Consider the following 19043-nt stretch of genomic DNA (forward strand, 5'->3'; position numbering starts at 1 on the left):
AGATTCTAGAAGAAAATACACTGCTAGCCCCGGCACCTCGTAGCTGAACCTCTGAGAAGACAAACTGGTCGGCGCATGTAGGCCGCACAATAACCATGACGAGTGGTCCAGAAGCCGTAGGCATTGCCCCTTAGAAGGTTCATGAGTAGCTAAAGTGAGTAAGGGACTGGTTTGTAGCATAGGCAGACTGGTTTGTAGCATAGTCCGAGGTCGAGGTTAGGTTGAAACATGATAATTTGTTTGCGAGTGGAAAATCAAAGTTGTGGTAACAAACACACTTGCAGCGTAGCCTAAAGACTACGTTCGTGTCATATTTGGACTGTTGACACAGCTGAACGCCATTTGTACAGTACTCGTTTTGCTGCCCGTAGCCGAATACACAAGCAGCGCCTCCGCTGGCGAAAGCTGGAAAAGCGACATACCGCATTCGAGACGACTGTCTGTCAGGCCGCTCCGACTGCGCCACTAGCATTCTGAGGCCAGACGTGGAACCCCGGTTTGCTACGTACCAAGGCCACCACGGGCGTCTTCAGGTGTACGCGCTGTGGACGTACAAACAAACAGAACACAGCATGTTGTTCTCAATGGAGAGACGTCTACAGACGTTAAAGTAACCTCTGGCGTGCCACAGGGGAGTGTTATGGGACCATTGCTTTTCACAATATATATAAATGACTTAGTAGATAGTGTCGGAAGTTCCATGCGGCTTTTCGCGGATGATGCTGTAGTATACAGAGAAGTTGCTGCATTAGAAAATTGTAGCGAAATACAGGAAGATCTGCAGCGGATAGGCACTTGGTGCAGGGAGTGGCAACTGACCCTTAACATAGACAAATGTAATGTATTGCGAATACATAGAAAGAAGGATCCTTTATTGTATGATTATATGATAGCGGAACAAACACTGGTAGCAGTTACTTCTGTAAAATATCTGGGAGTATGCGTACGGAACGATTTGAAGTGGAATGATCATATAAAACTAATTGTTGGTAAGGCGGGTACCAGGTTGAGATTCATTGGGAGAGTGCTTAGAAAATGTAGTCCATCAACAAAGGAGGTGGCTTACAAAACACTCGTTCGACCTATACTTCAGTATTGCTCATCAGTGTGGGATCCGTACCAGGTCGGGTTGACGGAGGAGATAGAGAAGATCCAAAGAAGAGCGGCGCGTTTCGTCACTGGGTTATTTGGTAACCGTGATAGCGTTACGGAGATGTTTAATAAACTCAAGTGGCAGACTCTGCAAGAGAGGCGCTCTGCATCGCGGTGTAGCTTGCTCGCCAGGTTTCGAGAGGGTGCGTTTCTGGATGAGGTATCGAATATATTGCTTCCCCCTACTTATACTTCCCGAGGAGATCACAAATGTAAAATTAGAGAGATTAGAGCGCGCACGGAGGCTTTCAGACAGTCGTTCTTCCCGCGAACCATACGCGACTGGAACAGGAAAGGGAGGTAATGACAGTGGCACGTAAAGTGCCCTCCGCCACACACCGTTGGGTGGCTTGCGGAGTATCAATGTAGATGTAGATGTAGATGTCCTGCGATTTATATAAGGGTGATGTTTCAGACGTCTCAGCAATCGAGCTTCGCATCTGAAGATGTTGATGATTTGAAGTGGCGTAATATTGAGTAAAATTGGTTTTGGGATCCAGCTGAAAACCCTCCAAACATATCATAAACGAGCGTAAGCACAAAAACCAATATTAAAATGTTTGTCTTACCGTAAAATATATCTTACGGTCACCGTATGTCGTTCGGAAACGTTGCATAGTGTTGCCACGAATATTTCAGAGATTTTAAACGAAATGGTTCAAATGTTCAAATCTGTGTGAATTGCGAAGGGACCAAACAGCTTAGGTCATCGGTCCCTATACTTACACAGGACTTAAACCAACTTACGCTAGGAACAACACACACACCCATGCCTGAGGGAGGACTCGAACCTCCGGTGGGAGGGCCCTGCAGTCCGTGACATGACGCCTCAAACCACGCGGCCGCACCGCGCGGCCCAATGAAGTGGTTTCTGCGGCGATTTCACTAAACAATTTTACTCTCCACAAATTGAATAAATTCGGGAAATAATTTACGGTGCTGTATTTTGGAATTCGTAAGAGATATTCTTTGAACTGTCCTCAAGTTTATTTACCGTTATAAGGCACATTCTAAATACTGATCGACGTAATGAAATTGAAGTAACGTTCACGAAAAACGATATTCAATGTCAAGTGTTAATTATAACCAAGACTGTCGGAACAGAAGCGTGGAATTAAGCAATGCTGATACAGAATACTCCAAATAGAGTTATTATGCTTTTTTTATGCTACGTGTGGTGACTCTCGCTTTGGAAATGGATGGTTAATATCTTACTGATAAGGAATATTTGGCCGGAAAATGAAGAAAAGATGTGTTTGTAATGTTCCTGACTATCAAGTTTTATTCCAGTGTCCAAAGCCAAATTCCAAACAATATCGCCGTGTCCTAAGTGTGAGCGCGTATGAAATAGTCTATGGTTACAACATAAGATGGGTATATAATAAGGACGACGAGGTTTTCAGCAGAGAAAGACCTATACATGGAAAATACTGGTGACTGTAAGGAACACACTAATATTTCACGCGTTAAGAAAGCTAGAATATATCAAACAAATAATTGTGGACACAGGGTACAAGAACTATTCTGAAATAAAGAGAGAAATTCATGGCGGATCTCATCAACCTTTCAGAAGATTGATGATTGCCAAAATAAAAATGATGATCCAATCGTTGAATGGAATGGTAAGTTCGGGAACTCTTTAGTGCTGTTCTAAAACAGTGTATAATGTCGCGGCATCAGGTCTCATCTTCTCTCAACATCACCTGCAACAAAACACTGCACGCTACATGCACCCGTCAGTATTACGTCTTTGGAGCTATACTTCTAAATCAGAATATTTACTTTGGCTGAAGATATTGGCTGGTATTGGTGCCAGTGGAGCAGTGTAAAGCAAATATAGACTAGCTATGAATATGCAATACCAAGGTATAGAAACGGTTAACACTCCACAACATTAGCAGCCTTTTGGTGTACAAACAAAAGAAATAGTGTACCTAGAAGGCTTCAGCTTGCAGTCAACGTTGAAGAACGTAAATCACGACTATGTAAGAGATGAAGTAGAATGTGAAATAGAATATAATGGAAGTTCAAATGTGTGTGAAATCTTATGGGACTTAATTGCTAAGGCCATCAGTCCCTAAGCTTACACACTACTTAACCTAAATTATCCTAAGGACAAACACACACACCCATGCCCGAGGGAGGACCCGAACCTCCGGTGGGACCAGCCGCACAGTCCATGACTGCATCGCCGAGACCGCTGGGCTAATCCCGCGCGGCAGAATGGAAATGTTGACCTAAATAAAACATATGATAACATTCAGTGGAAAAGACCCTTCTAAAGCACTGAGGTTATTCGCAGTGATTCGAAAGAAAGGAGAGTGCTATTAAACTTATACATGCACCGAGCAAAAACTACGGAATCTTCTGGAAGCATAAGCAAAGCAAATATCAGGAGAGGGAAACGTCAAGTATGTTCCTGACCGCCATACTTACTCAGCGTTATTTATTTTAAGTGCAATACAAAACCCTGAATCACGAAGAAGGGTCAATATAACCAACTTACAGTGCATCAATTTTGTGTTTGACATTTGGCATTGCTAACACCGGAAACAACATGCGGAAAACATTTAATAACTTGTCAAATATCTCGGAGGAGTAGCCATTACTTATTAGTGTTAAGAACACTAATACCACTGCACTTACGAAAGAAAAACAAGAAGTAGCAACACATGTTACTGTTGATAGAAACAAAGTAAAGCACACCAACAACTTCTTCTACTCAAGTTAAATCAATATTAATGGCAGCAGCTGCTCCATAAAAATAGGAGGAACTGCTTCGGCTGTAGGAGCATTTGCTGACAGTTTTTCATGGAGTTTCTAACAACGAGAATAGGAAGAAGTTTATGGAAGACTGCTGGCCTTTGTCGCCGTTGTCACTGGAGGCCAAACTTCTTTGGCCACCTCATGTTCGTCTTCAGTTTTTCTTTACGCAGTCGACATTTCCACCCGTCTGTTGGGATCATCATCAGGATGTACTGGTGTCCCGGGTTACCTCAACGCTATCAACGACCAGTGTCGTGTTAAGAAGTGGGATTATTAGTTGAAATTTTCCCAACCGTTACCTGGGATAGGTTGCCGATATCCACTTTGCTACAGCCACACGCCATTTCGTAGACACACGCAATGCCGAGGTGATCAGGAGCGTCGGAAAAAGTTTATTTTCTTCTGACTGAAAAATGCGGTGTTCTTACCATTTTATCGAAATTTACTGCTTATTCAGCCTGTAAGGCTAGAAACAAACGCTGACTTGGCTAAGTGAAATGATGGTTTCTAGTCCTTCTCATTAATACTACGTCGTTTGAAAACAATATCCATAGACAAACCATCACAGCCTTTGCCCTTCAGCATTTCCTTAAAAAAATTCACCTTCCATTCCAAGCTGTTACTGTCATTGGTACGAATGGGACGCGGAGGCAGAGTGTTGAGCACTGCTTGCTTCTGGAGCTGGAAGGTGGTGCGAAGTGGCATCTAAATACCAGTTTACGGTTGTCGGTTTTCTATACATTTTTGCTTCCTAGAGTACTGTCAGACGTTCTACAGATCAACAGATGTAGGAACGGGAAACAAACGTTACCTTCTGCCCTGAGGTGAAACTGATTTCGAATTAATGCCATATAAGACCTTGCGGAATTCATGAAGCTCCTGTTTATTGTGCAGACGTATAATAAACATACTTGTCATACACATGGCGGAGCAAACAAGAAGGTGTTGGTAGCGCACTGCAAACTGTTTGTTATTCAAAATGTTGTATAGAAATTCATAATTCATAGTTTATACTTTTTTCGTTAGTTAATTACAGTTATTAGTTCTCGGACGGTATACGTGACAAATTTACAAAAGTCATGTTTTATACCCTTTTGCAACCTTAAATTTTACGAGTATTTAGTAATCAATTGTTAATATAGATGACACGAATGGGCTTCCAGCTTCGTTGTTTCCCACCAGCAAGAAATTAGATACGCGGCAACGGTACGTGAGAAATACAAACAAATATGAGGAGTTCATGTATGTGGTATTTTGATAAACATGTCTCCTCTCTTGAGCTGGCTGTTTTGTTGTCTGTCTATTGGCGATGACCCTCTAATAGTAGCCGGAAAAATTTCGTCTAATAATCCTACTTCTTGAGAACAAGCGCAGAAAACGTCCCCTTTTATAAGTGAAAGCGACACTGGTCATAGGCAGTGTTCAGTTAAACGTGAGCACCATAGGTCCTTAAAGAATATCCAGGCAGAGGGCATGAAATTAAATATTCTACCTACGGAGAGAATTTTTGGAAATATAAATCTAGGCTAGGTTACTGTTTGACTGTCAAAGCTATAAACTCTTAACAGATGATGCCAAACGTTTAGAAGCAAAGAAAATGTGCATCTGAGGGAGTGTGACCAAACCAGAGGGATAGAAACGAAAACAAATTAGGTAGCATTAAAAGGGAAAGTACACAGAAAAATCATCTCAAAATCACCAGAGGAAGTAATTATCCCTTTTCGGGCTCATTCTAAGGCAAAACAGCAACTTAAAAACACAAAAAACACACAATACTTACTACGCTAAGTCGATGCTTCGTACCATAGACCAAGGTATATGGAAAAAAGTATTAGTGAAATACTGAGGATTCTAACGCCTTAGTAAGTAGATCGAATTGTTGATGGCCCACTTACTAAATTGAGCACACAGGACGCTACAGAGTATGTAACCGCTGTTGATTTTCAGGATGATGTTCAGTAGTAATATGTATATGCGTTTTGGCTTCATAAGAGTAAAATACAAAAAAAATCTAACAAGACTGCGTCAACTCTCCTATTCAAGAAGTCCTGTGCGCTTAATAATTCCATGCAAAAAATCGCACTATTTGTTCCTTGTTCCATTTATAGCACATTCTCGCGTAATCTTTCGTCTTGCAACCGCTTTCCCTAAGAGAGGGAGTAAATGGATGATTCGGTCTCAAATGTCACTGAATTTTCTCTTACCAAGACGTTATACAATTAGTTCTGTACGCGGAACAAACGCTTAGTCTCGAGGACTGACGTCTAATGCAAGTACTTTGAATAACTTAATGATTTAAATTTAAAACTGAAAAAATCCATATGTTTTCATTCATGTTGAAGTTCTGGGCACAAAATATTGTTTTTACACACAAATATGTTTCACCACAGTTATGGCATCGTCAGTGGATTTTTCTTTTATTTTTCAGAAATGCATACATACAGATTATATTTAGGTCAGGAAATATGTTACATTGGATTTTGTTGTTATTTACATTCATTATCTTTTTCCACTCTACACTTGTCCTGTAATTATACGCCTATGACGTAAAATCGTATGAAAGTGTGAAATTAATTATGTTCCATATTTGATGGCTGCATAATTTCTAGTATGCCCATGTTGCCACCTAATAATCGTACTTACTGTAAAATAAATATTTCAGAAATGGAATGAAATTGCTTGTACTGGATAGATTTACTGTAACTTTCAGACAGAGACTCGGAATGTGTAAACCAAACGCCACCATCATCTCTTAACTTTAGACTTATATGTGCAAAGAAGGCACAAAGAAGCTGCAAATGAAATATGAATATCAAAAAAGTTGAAGAACTGTGAACTAAAGGAAATAAAGAATTACAGATGTATTTACATTCCTTGCTCGATCCCGCAGAAGTTCCCAATACGGTTTTCGTTTGCTGTGGCTTCCTTGCGATTTCTGAAGATAATTCGAGCTGCTTTTCGGTTGAGACTGTTAAGTAAGGAGAGAGGTAACGTTGACGGTGGGTGCGTCGGCCACAGCGTTCTTGAAGTCCGCATACTCGCAGCAGTACGAGTAACCCCTTTTTTTGTCCCTCCGGTCATTGGTCGTCCAGGTTATCCAGCTGATCCTGGAGCACACGTCTTTGCAGATGTAGTAGTCAGATCCAGGCCTCTCAATGTACGGATTGTTTACACCCAGGAACACAACAGCTCTCTTAGTATCCTCTCTGTACACTATCTTCCAGAAGAGCTTCGGTACTGGGATGTAGTTTCTGCCTTTAGTATAAAGATATAAATCCGTCTCGACTTTGTTCACGTTGGGCAGCGTTGTGATGCCGTGCGTACCCGTGTATATTTCCAGCTTGACGCGGTTTGTTGCAGCATAGGAACGTACATCTCCCTCCATGGTGTTCCAGTTGCCACCGTTGAATGTTTGCCACTGCGGCGCAGCGTTCATGTAGAAGAACGTGGCGTACTCCTGCGCGCCGAGAGAGAAATCAGATTTAGCAGCGAGGTGTCCTTTGGAAAGGAAGTAGTCGGTGTTTCGAGAAATGTACTCGGACCCCAGCTTAGGGTCCCCCAGCAGTTTGCCGAACGTCACGATCTGCGTGGCTCTTTCGTACTGTTTGTCCATGTCAATAGTGCCGAAGAACCTGCCGTTCAACCACTTTTTTGGTCTGGGGAAACGGGTCTGGCTGCCCCGTATTTCGCGGACCATCGTGAAGTGGTCGTACACTGTTCTGTAGGAGCGAGTGTCGAAGCAGGCGTCGATGAGCGTGTAGAAGTCGGGGCCGACCTGGAAGCCCAGCTGGATCTCCTGATACTGACTTCTGCTGCCGCACGATCTATCCGGATTCCTCTCCGATGGCATCGGCTGGGACTTGCATCCGAGATCACTGAAGTTGTAGGCCGTACTGCCGATGGTGAAGGTGGTGCCGGAGAAGCAGGTGGCTGTCGCCAGCCGCTGTTTCCTGACCTCGATGACGCTGTCGGGACACGCGACGATGATCTGCTGGTTCTTTCTGAGCAAGATCTTCCCCGAGGAGTCCGGCGTCACGAAGCCGTGCACGTCTTTGCTTCCGCCGGGCTTCAGCAGTAGCGGCTGAGGGTAGGGCATCTTGGATTTGTTTACGTCCACCGAACAGCCTGTAATTTGAATAGAAATGTCATTTCAATTGCACTGATAAATTAGTTTCACAACGGGCTGCAAAAAGATTACAATATACTCGTACAATGCTGTCGAAGTATTTGCACACAGTAATTCGCAGTTTGAAATTTTATCACCGACCTTAATTAAGTTTCCAGAATGAGATTTTCACTCTGCAGCGGAGTGTGCACCGATATGAAACTTCCTGGCATACTAAAACTGTGTGTCGGACCGAGACTCCAACTCGGGACCTTTGCCTGGCAGAAGTAAAGCTGTGAGGACGGTGCGTGAGTCGTGCTTGGGTAGCTCAGTTGGTAGAGCACTTGCCCGCCAAAGGCAAAGGTCCCGAGTTCTAGTCTCGGTCCGGCACACGGTTTTAATATGCCAGGAAGTTTCATTAATTAAGTTACTTCAAATTTTTGTTGGAGTCAGAGCAAGGGTTTGCTGTCGTTTCATCTATAATCACAAAACGAGTTAACCTACTAAAGAGAGAGTGAAATATAATCAGATTTCAAATAGAATGTTATCCACTGCTGGCCAACAAAGTTGTAATACCGCAAGGGTACCAAACATCGAAACTGTAGTGTAATAGGACGAATATACGAGTAAACTGGTCTGTTAGTTTCGTAATCGCAGTTAGCAGCGACGTTAAATCACTTGTGGTAACTCCGCTACTGGCCACATTCACAGCGCCAGCAGTCCAGCGTGAAGGGAATGTCGGTCCACATCGAGTGAGCGCAAGAGACGCATTCTGCAGACTCGCGTGGAATAGTCCAGCGGAGGCCCTCGCCTCGCTTAAGAAAGGACACCTTGTGAAGAACATAACACACATTGAAAAACGTCCAGATAACGTAGGGACCCATGCAGACACTGCGATGGAGCGCAGATACAAAGCACCAACAGTTCGCGCAGTGAGGCGTGTGAACTAAAACATCCTCGGAAGAAATCAGACACCCAGAAAATATTAGATACAGGCTCCCAGGTAGATGCTATTTTCCTTGACTTCCGGAAGGCGTTCGATACAGTTCCGCACTGTCGCCTGATAAACAAAGTAAGAGCCTACGGAATATCAGACCAGCTGTGTGGCTGGATTGAAGAGTTTTTAGCAAACAGAACACAGCATGTTGTTCTCAATGGAGAGACGTCCACAGACGTTAAAGTAACCTCTGGCGTGCCACAGGGGAGTGTTATGGGACCAATGCTTTTCACAATATATATCAGTGACCTAGTAGATAGTGTGGGAAGTTCCATGCGGCTTTTCGCGGATGATGCCGTAGTATACAGAGAAGTTGAAGCATTAGAAAATTGTAGCGAAATGCAGGAAGATCTGCAGCGGATAGGCACTTGGTGCAGGGAGTGGCAACTGACCCTTAACATACACAAATGTAATGTTTGCGAATACATAGAAAGAAGGATCCTTCATTGTATGATTATATGCCCGCATCTCGTGGTCGTGCGGTAGCGTTCTCGCTTCCCACGCCCGGGTTCCCGGGTTCGATTCCCGGCGGGGTCAGGGATTTTCTCTGCCTCGTGATGGCTGGGTGTTGTGTGATGTCCTTAGGTTAGTTAGGTTTAAGTAGTTCTAAGTTCCAGGGGACTGATGACCATAGATGTTAAGTCCCATAGTGCTCAGAGCCATTTGAACCATATGATTATATGATAACGGAACAAACACTGGTAGCAGTTACTTCTGTAAAATATCTGGGAGTATGCGTGCGAAACGATTTGAAGTGGAATGATCATATAAAATTAATTGTTGGTAAGGCGGGTACCAGGTTGAGATTCATTGGGAGAGTCCTTAGAAAATGTAGTCCATCAACATAGGAGGTGGCTTACAAAACACTCGTTCGACTTATACTTGAGTATTGCTCATCAGTGTGGGATCCATATCAGATCGGGTTGACGGAGGAGATAGAGAAGATAGAAAGAAGAGCGGCGCGTTTCGTCACTGGGTTATTTGGTAACCGTGATAGCGTTACGGAGATGTTTAGCAAACTCAAGTGGCAGACTGCAAGAGAGGCGCTCTGCATCGCGGCGTAGCTTGCTCGCCAGGTTTCGAGAGGGTGCGTTTCTGGATGAGGTATCGAATATATTGCTTCCCACTACTGATATATCCCGAGGAGATCGCGAATTTAAAATTAGGGAGATTCGAGCGCGCACGGAGGCTTTCAGACGGTCGTTCTTCCCGCGAACCATACGCGACTGGAACAGAGAAGGGAGGTAATGACAGTGGCACGTAAAGTGTCCTCCGCCACACACCGGTGGGTGGCTTGCGGAATATAAATGTAGATGTAGATGAAAACAAATATTTCCTGCACAGTGGTGACTTATAAATCACAAATGCCAGCAGATTTTGAGACGAACCCGAAACATGAGACTGCCCAAGCCTCATGCAGAGATGTTGTTGTTGTGGTCTTCAGTCGAGAGATTGGTTGGATGCAACTCTCCGTGCTACTCTAACCTGTGCAAGCCTCTTCATCTCCAAGTAACTACCGCAACCTACATCCTTCTGAATCTGCTTTGTGTATTCATCTCTTGGTCTCCATCTACGATTGTTACCTTCCGCACTTCCCTCCAGTACTAAATTAGTGACCCCTTGCTGCCCCAGAACGTGTCCTACCAACCGATCCCTTCTTCTAGTCAAGTTGTGCCACAAACTCCTCTTCTCCCCAGTTCTATTCAGTACCTCCTCATCAGTTACGTGACCTACCCATCTATAGCATTTTTCTGTAGTACTTCTTTTCACTTCCATACATGGCTACATTCCATACAAATACTTTCACAGATGACTTCCTGACACTTAAATCTATACTCGATGTTAACAAATTTCTCTTCTTCAGAAATTCTTTCCTTGACATAGACAGTCTACGTTTTACATCCTCTCTACTTCGACGATCATCAGTTATTTCGTTCCCCAAATAGAAAAACTCTTCTACTACTTCAAGTGTCTCATTTCCTAATCTAATTCCCTCAGCATCACTTGATTTAATTCGAACATTTCATTATCCTCGTTTTGCTTTTGTTGATGTCCATCTTACATCCTCCTTTCAAGACACTATCCATTCCGTTCAACTGCTCTTCCAAGTCCTTTGCTGTCTCTGACAGAATTACAATGTCGTCGGCGAGCCTCAAAGTTTTTATTTCTTCATCGTGGATTTTAATACCTACTCCGAATTTTTCTTTTGTTTCCTTTACTGCTTGCTCAATATACAGATTGAATAACATCGGGGATAGGCTACAACCCTGTCTTACTCTCTTCCCAACCACAGCTTCCCTTTCATGTCCCTCGACTCTTATAACTGCCATCTGGTTTCTGTACAAATTGTAAATAGACTTTCGATCCCTGTATTTTACCCCTGCCACCTTCAGAATTTGAAAGAGAGTACTCCAGTTAACATTGTCAAAAGCTTTCTCTAAGTCTAAAAATGCTAGAAACGTTGGTTTGCCTTTCCTTAATCCATCTTCTAAGATGAGTCATAGGGTCAGTATTGCCTCACGTGTTCCAACATTTCTACGGAATCCAAACTGATCTTCCCCGAGGTCGGCTTCTCCCAGCTTTTCCATTCGTCTGTATAGAATTTGTGTTAGTAATTTGCAGCCGTGACTTATTAAACTGATAGTTCGGTAATTTTACATCTGTCAACACCTGCTTTCTTTGGGATTGGAATTACGAGGGCAGTTCAATAAGTAATGCAACAAATTTTTTTATCAGCCAATTTTGGTTGAAAAAACCGGAAATTTCTTGTGGAATATTTTCAAACATTCCCGCTTCGTCTCGTATAGTTTCATTGACTTCCGACAGGTGGCAGCGCTGTACGGAGCTGTTAAAATGGCGTCTGTAACGGATGTGCGTTGCAATCAACGGGCAGTGATCGAGTTTCTTTTGACGGAAAACCAGGGCATCTCAGATATTCATAGGCGCTTTCAGAATGTCTACGGTGATCTGGCAGTGGACAAAAGCACGGTGAGTCGTTGGGCAAAGCGTGTGTCATCATCGCCGCAAGGTCAAGCAAGACTGTCTGATCTCCCGCGTGCGGGCCGGCCGTGCACAGCTGTGACTCCTGCAATGGCGGAGCGTGCGAACACACTCGTTCGAGATGATCGACGGATCACCATCAAACAACTCAGTGCTCAACTTGACATCTCTGTTGGTAGTGCTGTCACAATTGTTCACCAGTTGGGATATTCAAAGGTTTGTTCCCGCTGGGTCCCTCGTTGTCTAACCGAACACCATAAAGAGCAAAGGAGAACCATCTGTGCGGAATTGCTTGCTCGTCATGTGGCTGAGGGTGACAATTTCTTGTCAAAGATTGTTACAGGCGATGAAACATGGGTTCATCACTTCGAACCTGAAACAAAACGGCAATCAATGGAGTGGCGCCACACCCACTCCCCTACCAAGAAAAAGTTTAAAGCCATACCCTCAGCCGGTAAAGTCATGGTTACAGTCTTCTGGGACGCTGAAGGGGTTATTCTGTTCGATGTCCTTCCCCATGGTCAAACGATCAACTCTGAAGTGTATTGTGCTACTCTTCAGAAATTGAAGAAACGACTTCAGCGTGTTCGTAGGCACAAAAATCTGAACGAACTTCTCCTTCTTCATGACAACGCAAGACCTCACACAAGTCTTCGCACCCGAGAGGAGCTCACAAAACTTCAGTGGACTGTTCCTCATGCACCCTACAGCCCCGATCTCGCACCGTCGGATTTCCATATGTTTGGCCCAATGAAGGACGCAATCCGTGGGAGACACTACGCAGATTATGAAGAAGTTATTGATGCAGTACGACGTTGGCTCCGACATCGACCAGTGGAATGGTACCGTGCAGGCATACAAGCCCTCATTTCAAGGTGGCGTAAGGCCGTAGCATTGAATGGAGATTACGTTGAAAAATAGTGTTGTGTAGCTAAAAGATTGGGGAATAACCTGGTGTATTTCAATGCTGAATAAAACAACCCCTGTTTCAGAAAAAAAATGTGTTGCATTACTTATTGAACTGCCCTCGTATTATATTCTTCTTGCAGTCTGAGGATATTTCGCCTGTCTCATACATCTTGCTCACCAGATGGAGAGTTTTGTCAGGGCTAGCTCTCCGCGACTACCTGTAGTTCTAATGGAATTTTGTCTACTCCCGGGGCCGTGTTTCGACTTAGGTCTTTCAGTGCTCTGTCAAACTCTTCACGCAGTATCATATCTCTCATTTCATCTTCATCTACATCTTCTTCCATTTCCATAATATTGTCCTCAAGTACATCACCCTTGTATAGACTCTTTATATACTCCTTCCACCTTTCTGCTTTCTTTTCTTTGCTTCTGGGTTTCCATCTGAGCTCTTGATATTCATACAAGTGGCTCTCTTTTCTCCAAAGGTCTCTTTAATTTTCCTGTAGGCAGTACCTATCTTACCCCTAGTGATATATACCTCTACATCCTTACATTTGTGCTCTAGCCAAGAAACTACGCTCACGTAATTCCAACAGTAATCCATGCTAGGCTTTGTTTTAGTTACAGCCGCTGGAGTTGAACATCTCCGCGATTAATTGCGATTGTTAAACGAATCTGTTACGAAAAGCACTGCTCTTCTGTAGGTGTTCTCTGTATCGACTATCATACTGTACATGTGCAGGGTCCCACAGTGTCGAGAAATATTGAAGTGTCAGTCAAGTAAATTACTTCCTTCCTGGCGGAACCACAGTTCCTCATATGTAGCCCAATGGGTCAGTGTGGTATCTACCTTACCTAGATTAGTTTCATTTGGTTGTTACATTTTAACCTGCTTCGTATATTCCTAGACATTGGTAGGATGTGAGTGCTTCCAACGCGTGTTAGGCAGTCTTGTAACCTTATAATAATGCTCAATACTTTACATTTGTTTACGTTGAGGATCAACTGCCAGTCCCCGTACCAAGTAACGATCCTACGCAGGTCTGCTGAGGGAATTAGATTACGAAATGAGACGCTTAAAGTGGTAGATGAGTTTTGCTATTTGGGGAGAAAAATAACTGATGATGGTCGAAGTAGAGAGGATATAAAATGTAGACTGGCAATGGCAAGGAACGCATTTCTGAAGAAGAGAAATTTGTTAACATCGGGTATAAATTTAAGTGTCAGGAAGTCGTTTCTGAGAGTAATTGTATGGAAGTGAAGCTTTCGAAATGTGGTGCTACAGAAGAATGCTGAGGATTAGATGAGTAGATCACATAACTAATGAGGAGGTAGTGAATAGAATTGGGGAGAAGAGAAATTTGTGGCACTACTTGACTAGAAGAAGGGATCGCTTGGTAGGACATCATCTGAGTCATCAAGAGATAACCAATTTCGTATTGGAGGGCAGCGTAGAGGGTAAAAATCGTAGAGGGAGACCAAGAGATGAATACAGTAAACAGATTCAGAAGGATGTAGGTTGCAGTAGGTACTGGGAGATGAAAAAGCTTGCACAGGATTGAGTAGAATGGAGAGCTGCAACAAACCAGTCTCTGGACTGAAGACCACAACAACAACAATAGTTTCTTAGAAGAGTCAACCTACGTACTACTACTTGCTATCTATATCACGCGAAAATGGCTTGAGTATAGAGTCAGAGGCAACCAAACTCACACGGAAGCTTGCTAACAATCGTTCTTCCCGCTTACTATTTGCGACTACAACAGGAATGCGGAAGAGTTAATGGTACACAAAGTACCAGCGCCGTACACCATAATGTAGCTTGAGGAGTACAACCGCAAATGTAGGTGTAAATGAGGAATAGATGGACAGGAGAAAAAATGGAAGAGTAAGCTAAACTGGTGTTTCAAAAGTAAGTTTACATTGAGCTTCGGTTCCCAGTTTGGACTTATAGCATATAGACACGGACGATAATGGAAAATGTTGGGATCAGCACTGTACCTGCGTGGGTCTGCGTGGAGGCGTGGCCAGCCATTGCGAGAAGTGCCAGCAGCAGCAGGGCGGTCATCGTGGAGTTCTTCGGACTGAAGAGGCCACCCGTCGCCACCCGCTTATATTGCGGCGCGTGTCTGCTATCGGGTAAAATTTCCGCAAGTGGCTTGAAGAAACCACATCTGGATGCTGAGTGGACTTGGAAGGACTCACGGAAGCTGACTTCCCCAAATTTCGTCACATTGTAGAAGCAGCTTTCGCAAGTTAGACAAAACGGTTCCTAGTTCCCTGTTGCTGCAAGTTTTTGAGACACTTTGAGAAGTTTTGTGTGGACTCCACGTACTTCCAGTACTGCAGCACGTGTGGACCAGTGAAGAAACGCAGTGGTTAATCGAAAGGTCAAGTGTTTCCTTGTACTGTGTGAAACACACAATGCGTGGTTTTCAGAAGTAGGATTAAGAACAGGACACACTGTAAAATATTGCTGTGGAGTTTTAAGCCACACACCCGGAAACACGTAAAAAAAAATTCACAATTTGCTCCTTAGTATCTTCGGGCAACTGATAAAGTGTTGAAACGGAAAACTATACAAGGTGCAGATGATGTGCATAGAACTAAATGGGATTTATTTGATTCCATTACACTTATGTTTCACGCCTACATACCAAGGGAAAGAGACGATAACTGGACAAGTGAAGCAGATTTAATATTCACCGAAAATGCTTATTATTAAAAATGTATTTATGTTTACAGCTACATAATAAATCATCTGAAATTTAATGGCGGCTCTTCCGCCTTTCCGGTCCTCCATATCGTGAGGTAAAATAATCTGTAAATTCATTTCGCACTTCCTTGGCTGATTGTGGTCAGTTATGTATGTTTGTGAGTTCCCGCTGTATATATGTTTCCATCCATGTGTGGTTGACCCATACTCCTCGAGTTCGTAAATCTTGAGAATCAAACGTGCCAAGTGGAGCATAAATGGAATTTCTACTCTCCTCTGTTACTAAAATATTTTGGAGAGCACAAACCGCTCTGAAAATTTATGGGCTGAAGAATTTGCGTTAGTATTCAAAAAGTGTGTATATAAGTTCCAAAATTTTCAAACGTACTTAAAACCTTCGATTTTGCGTTGTTTGATCCCTTAAAATATATATTTATGAAGTGCTAACCTTTTTAAGGGTTCAAACAACGCAAAATAGAGTGTTTAAAACATGTTTGCAAATTTCCGAACTTATACACGTTTTATCAAAGAACGCAAATTATTTTAAACCCAAAAATTGTCAAAGCGATTTGTGCTGTGTAAAACTTTCTAGTAACAGACGAGAGCAAAAATTCCATTCATTACCCACATAATTGTCAAGATTTACAAACTCAAAGTGACTGGCGCAAACATCTATATATGTGTGGGGCAAGAGCGAACACTTCTTCCCCTCTCCAACGTCGCGTCTGGAATCTGGACCGAGAAAATTTATTCACTGAGTGGGTAACCATCAGTTCTCAAGGATATTGAAAAAAATTTTTGTGCAGCTTTTTAGCATTTTTTAAGACAAGATTGAAGTACTAGTTTACATCAAATAAAATATATAGAAACTACAGAAATATTGAAACCTGGCTTCCCAAGCGGGAAACACCCATATATGGGTGCCTTTACGACTGATGTAGACGTTGACTTTTTTCTTCAGAGTTTCTATGACTGTATGATCTCTATACACACCATCTACACTTTTTGGGAAATACCATACATTTTCAAAACCAGTAGTGGTTTGTTAACATTCTGTTCCGGAAAACATACTCAGTGATACAGAAGAAGTAAGGTAAACTGTGAAAGGAAAGAAAAAACGATGGAAATACCGACCCTGTTCCTAACAGGCCAACTGAAACAATGGACAGCGCAAGTGATCGGCATCAGGTTTTTGTGTATTACGTGGATCTGAACTGTATTGATTATTGCGACTATCAAGTCAAAAACCAAACTGAAACGGCTGATACAGCTTGCAGTACTTTAAGTTTGTGAAGGGTATGATAATGTAACTGCTTAGTGGGCGTGAGTTGAAGCAAATTTCATGTGCACACCATCCAAAAAAATTATTGTATTTTCTTATGGCGACGAAGTGCATGATTCACAAGGCAACTGTGAACGAAAACAGAATGTTTGTTGGATATTAAATTACGTCCTATGCCTGAGGTTAGTGAGTGAATGCGTACCCGGGGTGGAAACTCAAATACAAAGTATCGTAGTTGACCTCAGTTGCTTCCACTTTCATAGTGAACGTAACTGGAAGGTTGCAGCAGACAATATTTTGGCAGTAATGCAAAGTGACAATACTGCCAAGAAAAACTGAAAAAGCAACGGACACCAGTGCAGTCTTATTTAAGCCAAGAGAAAGGAATTGAAAGGTAACTGACAGTCACATTGTTTTCAGTAGTTATTAATAACTGGCAATCATTGAAATGACTGTTACACAGTTTTATTGCTCCTTACGGAGCCAAAGAGAGATTTGTATTTATCTATTTTATTGATTTGTATACCTAAAAAATGGTGAGCAGGGTTGTCATTTCTGCAAAATATGATACACCAATGTTAAGGCTTCCTTGTTGTACATAGCGTCGATTTATGGCTCATCTCTTGCTTCACGGAAGCAAACAGTTACCGAAAGTTACAGGTTTGAAAGTACTTTTGTGTGGGTCTTTTGTTTATTGTTGTTTTTGCTCCTTTTTGTTACTTCTACTGCATATTAACTGAAAGTCAGGAAGTAGGTATCTATTGCCTGCTCTGATTATTAAGTGAAGAGATCGGCCCGCTTGCGAAGCCAGGTTTCAAGATTTCTGTAGTTTCTATATATTTTATTTGATGTAAACTAGTACTTCAATCTTGTCTTAAGGAATGCTAAAAAGCTGCAAACAAACGATTTTCATTTTATTTTTAGTATAAATAAAAGAGTGGCAAACTACGCCGTACGAAATCACGCCATTGCAATACGTTCTTATTGAGTGAGATTAGAGAGCACTCAGTAGAGTGATGACGTACGTAATCGAGGTTTGGTTGCCAGATTATGTTTTTATTAATACTGAGTCGGCTTTGTGTATTTTCTGGGTCGTTTATCTGTCATTAAAATAAAAAGTAACTTAACCTATTAATTTATTAAATTTCATGTTTCACCCTCTGGGGATTTAAGAAAGAAAATGTTGCACTTGAACTCACTCAGACCTATGACACAGCACAACACGGACACAATTTCAATTCCTTTCACTGTGGCAATAAATTAGATTCCGTACTCTAGAATGGCAGTCCTCTTCGAACGAGCAGTTAGATGGAATAATGCTGGAGGCTCTCACGAGTAATGTTTTGGCGCCATATTCTGTAGAAACAGCTGTACAAAAATAAAAGATCCAAACAGTCTATTTTGGGTACATACTGATGCTTACAAAAAATGGAATAGAAAATATTTCCCACTTGTAGTAACTTTCTGTGATGACGAAGATGGAACAGCAAATTACCTATTACAATTTTTTGAAGAACTGGATGACACATCAGAGTCTGATACGAATATTACTATCAAAACATTTGAAATATTGCGTTTGGAGCTTATTAATGTTGTTGCATATACTACTCTCAGTCCTTTGGTCAGTTATGGTCACACCTGCTCCGTGTTTCAGAAGTTGCAAAATATAAACTGAAATATCCTTAAAGCTAACTACAGTTGTCATGTCTCGCATAATACAGTGGTATACTGTGTGAAATTATTGTCTTTGGATGTTGAAAGTCTCGTGCTAAAGGTCTTTGATGAATTTTCATTGAATGCTAAAAGGGTGGAGGCGATTAAAGAACACTTTGCTTTTGTTAATCAATGCCGTTCTTCGCCATATAACAGTCAGGTGGGCAACTTTACTGCCAACTGTGGAAAGACATTCGTTTGACTGGAAAGTGATCAAAATGTATTTCTACCAAGATGGTGTAATTAGTGCCATAGGCTTATTTGATCTTTTGTCACTAGTGAGAAAAGTGGAGTGCCAGAGTCCTACGTTAATTTTGTACATTATTTAATAAATTTATTTCAGAAACGTATTGAAGTTCTGTTATCCAAACACTACATCCTGTAGAATAGTATAATATTATGA

General features: G+C 42.2%; 1 protein-coding gene across 1 annotated transcript; it reads right to left on the reverse strand.

Annotated features, from left to right (window-relative positions):
• Window positions 1–6318: 6318 nt before the first annotated feature.
• LOC124800801 lies at window positions 6319–15001 on the reverse strand. The gene is made up of 2 exons (XM_047263024.1): window positions 14931–15001; window positions 6319–8043 (listed from the first exon to the last, which is right to left on the reverse strand). Exons 1-2 carry the CDS (start codon window positions 14995–14997, stop codon window positions 6890–6892), a joined length of 1221 nt encoding a protein of 406 aa, XP_047118980.1. The 5' UTR covers window positions 14998–15001; the 3' UTR covers window positions 6319–6889.
• Between the last annotated feature and the right edge of the window lie 4042 nt (window positions 15002–19043).

The sequence above is a fragment of the Schistocerca piceifrons genome, chromosome 1 (genome assembly GCF_021461385.2).
Source record: "Schistocerca piceifrons isolate TAMUIC-IGC-003096 chromosome 1, iqSchPice1.1, whole genome shotgun sequence".
NCBI lineage: Eukaryota > Metazoa > Arthropoda > Insecta > Orthoptera > Acrididae > Schistocerca > Schistocerca piceifrons.

Coding starts and splice junctions, on each gene's coding strand:
- LOC124800801 (XM_047263024.1), bottom strand. CDS start 14,997: ATGACCGCCCTGCTGCTGCTGGCACTTCTCGCAATGGCTGGCCACGCC. Junction 8,044..14,930: donor CTCCACGCAGACCCACGCAG/GTACAGTGCTGA, acceptor TTCAAATTACAG/GCTGTTCGGTGGACGTAAAC.